We start from the raw sequence: 789 nt of genomic DNA, 5'->3' as shown, positions 1-789 counted from the left end.
CCTGCCTAACATGGCGAAACCCCATCTCTACTAAAAATACAAAAAATTAGCCAGGCATGGTGGTGGGCGCCTGTAATCCCAGCTACTCGGGAGGCGGAGGTTGCAGTGAGCTGAGATCATGCCATTGCACTCCAGCCTGGGTGATAAGAGCAAAACTCCGTCTCAACAACAACAACAACAACAACAACAACAACAATTTGTATACAGTGAAACATACAGTGTGTATGTATATGTGGGAAACATTCTTATTCTTGGCAGGATACAGAAGAAAATTTATTGTATTGGCAGATTGGATGAGAAGTTAACACGTGAAGATGGTCTTCCCTTCATTCCATTTGATATTGAGTCCCTCGTCATGCCCACATATTTGAAAATGGATTGCTATGGTAAGTTCTGAAAGATCAAACATCTACACTTACCATAGTGCAGCATTAGCATTCAGTCTTGTCTTGTCTTTCTTTCTTTCTTCTCTCTTCCTCTTTCTTTTTTTCTCTCTCTTTCTTTCTTTTTTTTTTGATGGAGTTTTGCCCTTTTGCCCAGGCTGGAGTCAAGTGGTATGATCTTGTCTCACTGCAACCTCTGCCCCCTGGGTTCAAACAATTCTCCTGCCTCAGTCTCCTGAGTGACTGGGATTATAGGCACCCGCCACCACGCCTGACTAACTTTTGTATTTTTAGTAGAGATGGGGTTTTATCATGTTGGTCAGGCTGGTCTCAAACTCCTGACCTCAGGTGATACACCCACCTCAGCCTCCCAAAGTGCTAGGATTACAGGTGTGAGCCACCGCAC

At 44.1% G+C, this 789-nt stretch overlaps 1 protein-coding gene across 1 annotated transcript in view; it reads left to right on the top strand.

The window, feature by feature from the left end:
• DPPA5 (developmental pluripotency associated 5) overlaps positions 1-397 on the top strand; it is a 13,071-nt gene extending 12,674 nt beyond the window's left edge. The window contains exon 3 of the mRNA XM_011987119.1: positions 259-397. Within this exon, the coding sequence (XP_011842509.1) occupies positions 259-397 (139 nt within the window). The remainder of the gene's footprint in view (positions 1-258) is intronic.
• The last annotated feature ends 392 nt before the right edge of the window (positions 398-789 follow it).

This window comes from Mandrillus leucophaeus, unplaced genomic scaffold, assembly GCF_000951045.1.
Source record: "Mandrillus leucophaeus isolate KB7577 unplaced genomic scaffold, Mleu.le_1.0 Scaffold300, whole genome shotgun sequence".
Taxonomy (NCBI): domain Eukaryota; kingdom Metazoa; phylum Chordata; class Mammalia; order Primates; family Cercopithecidae; genus Mandrillus; species Mandrillus leucophaeus.
Note: the sequence above shows the minus strand (reverse complement) of the source record. Positions and strands in the feature narration are given on the sequence as shown.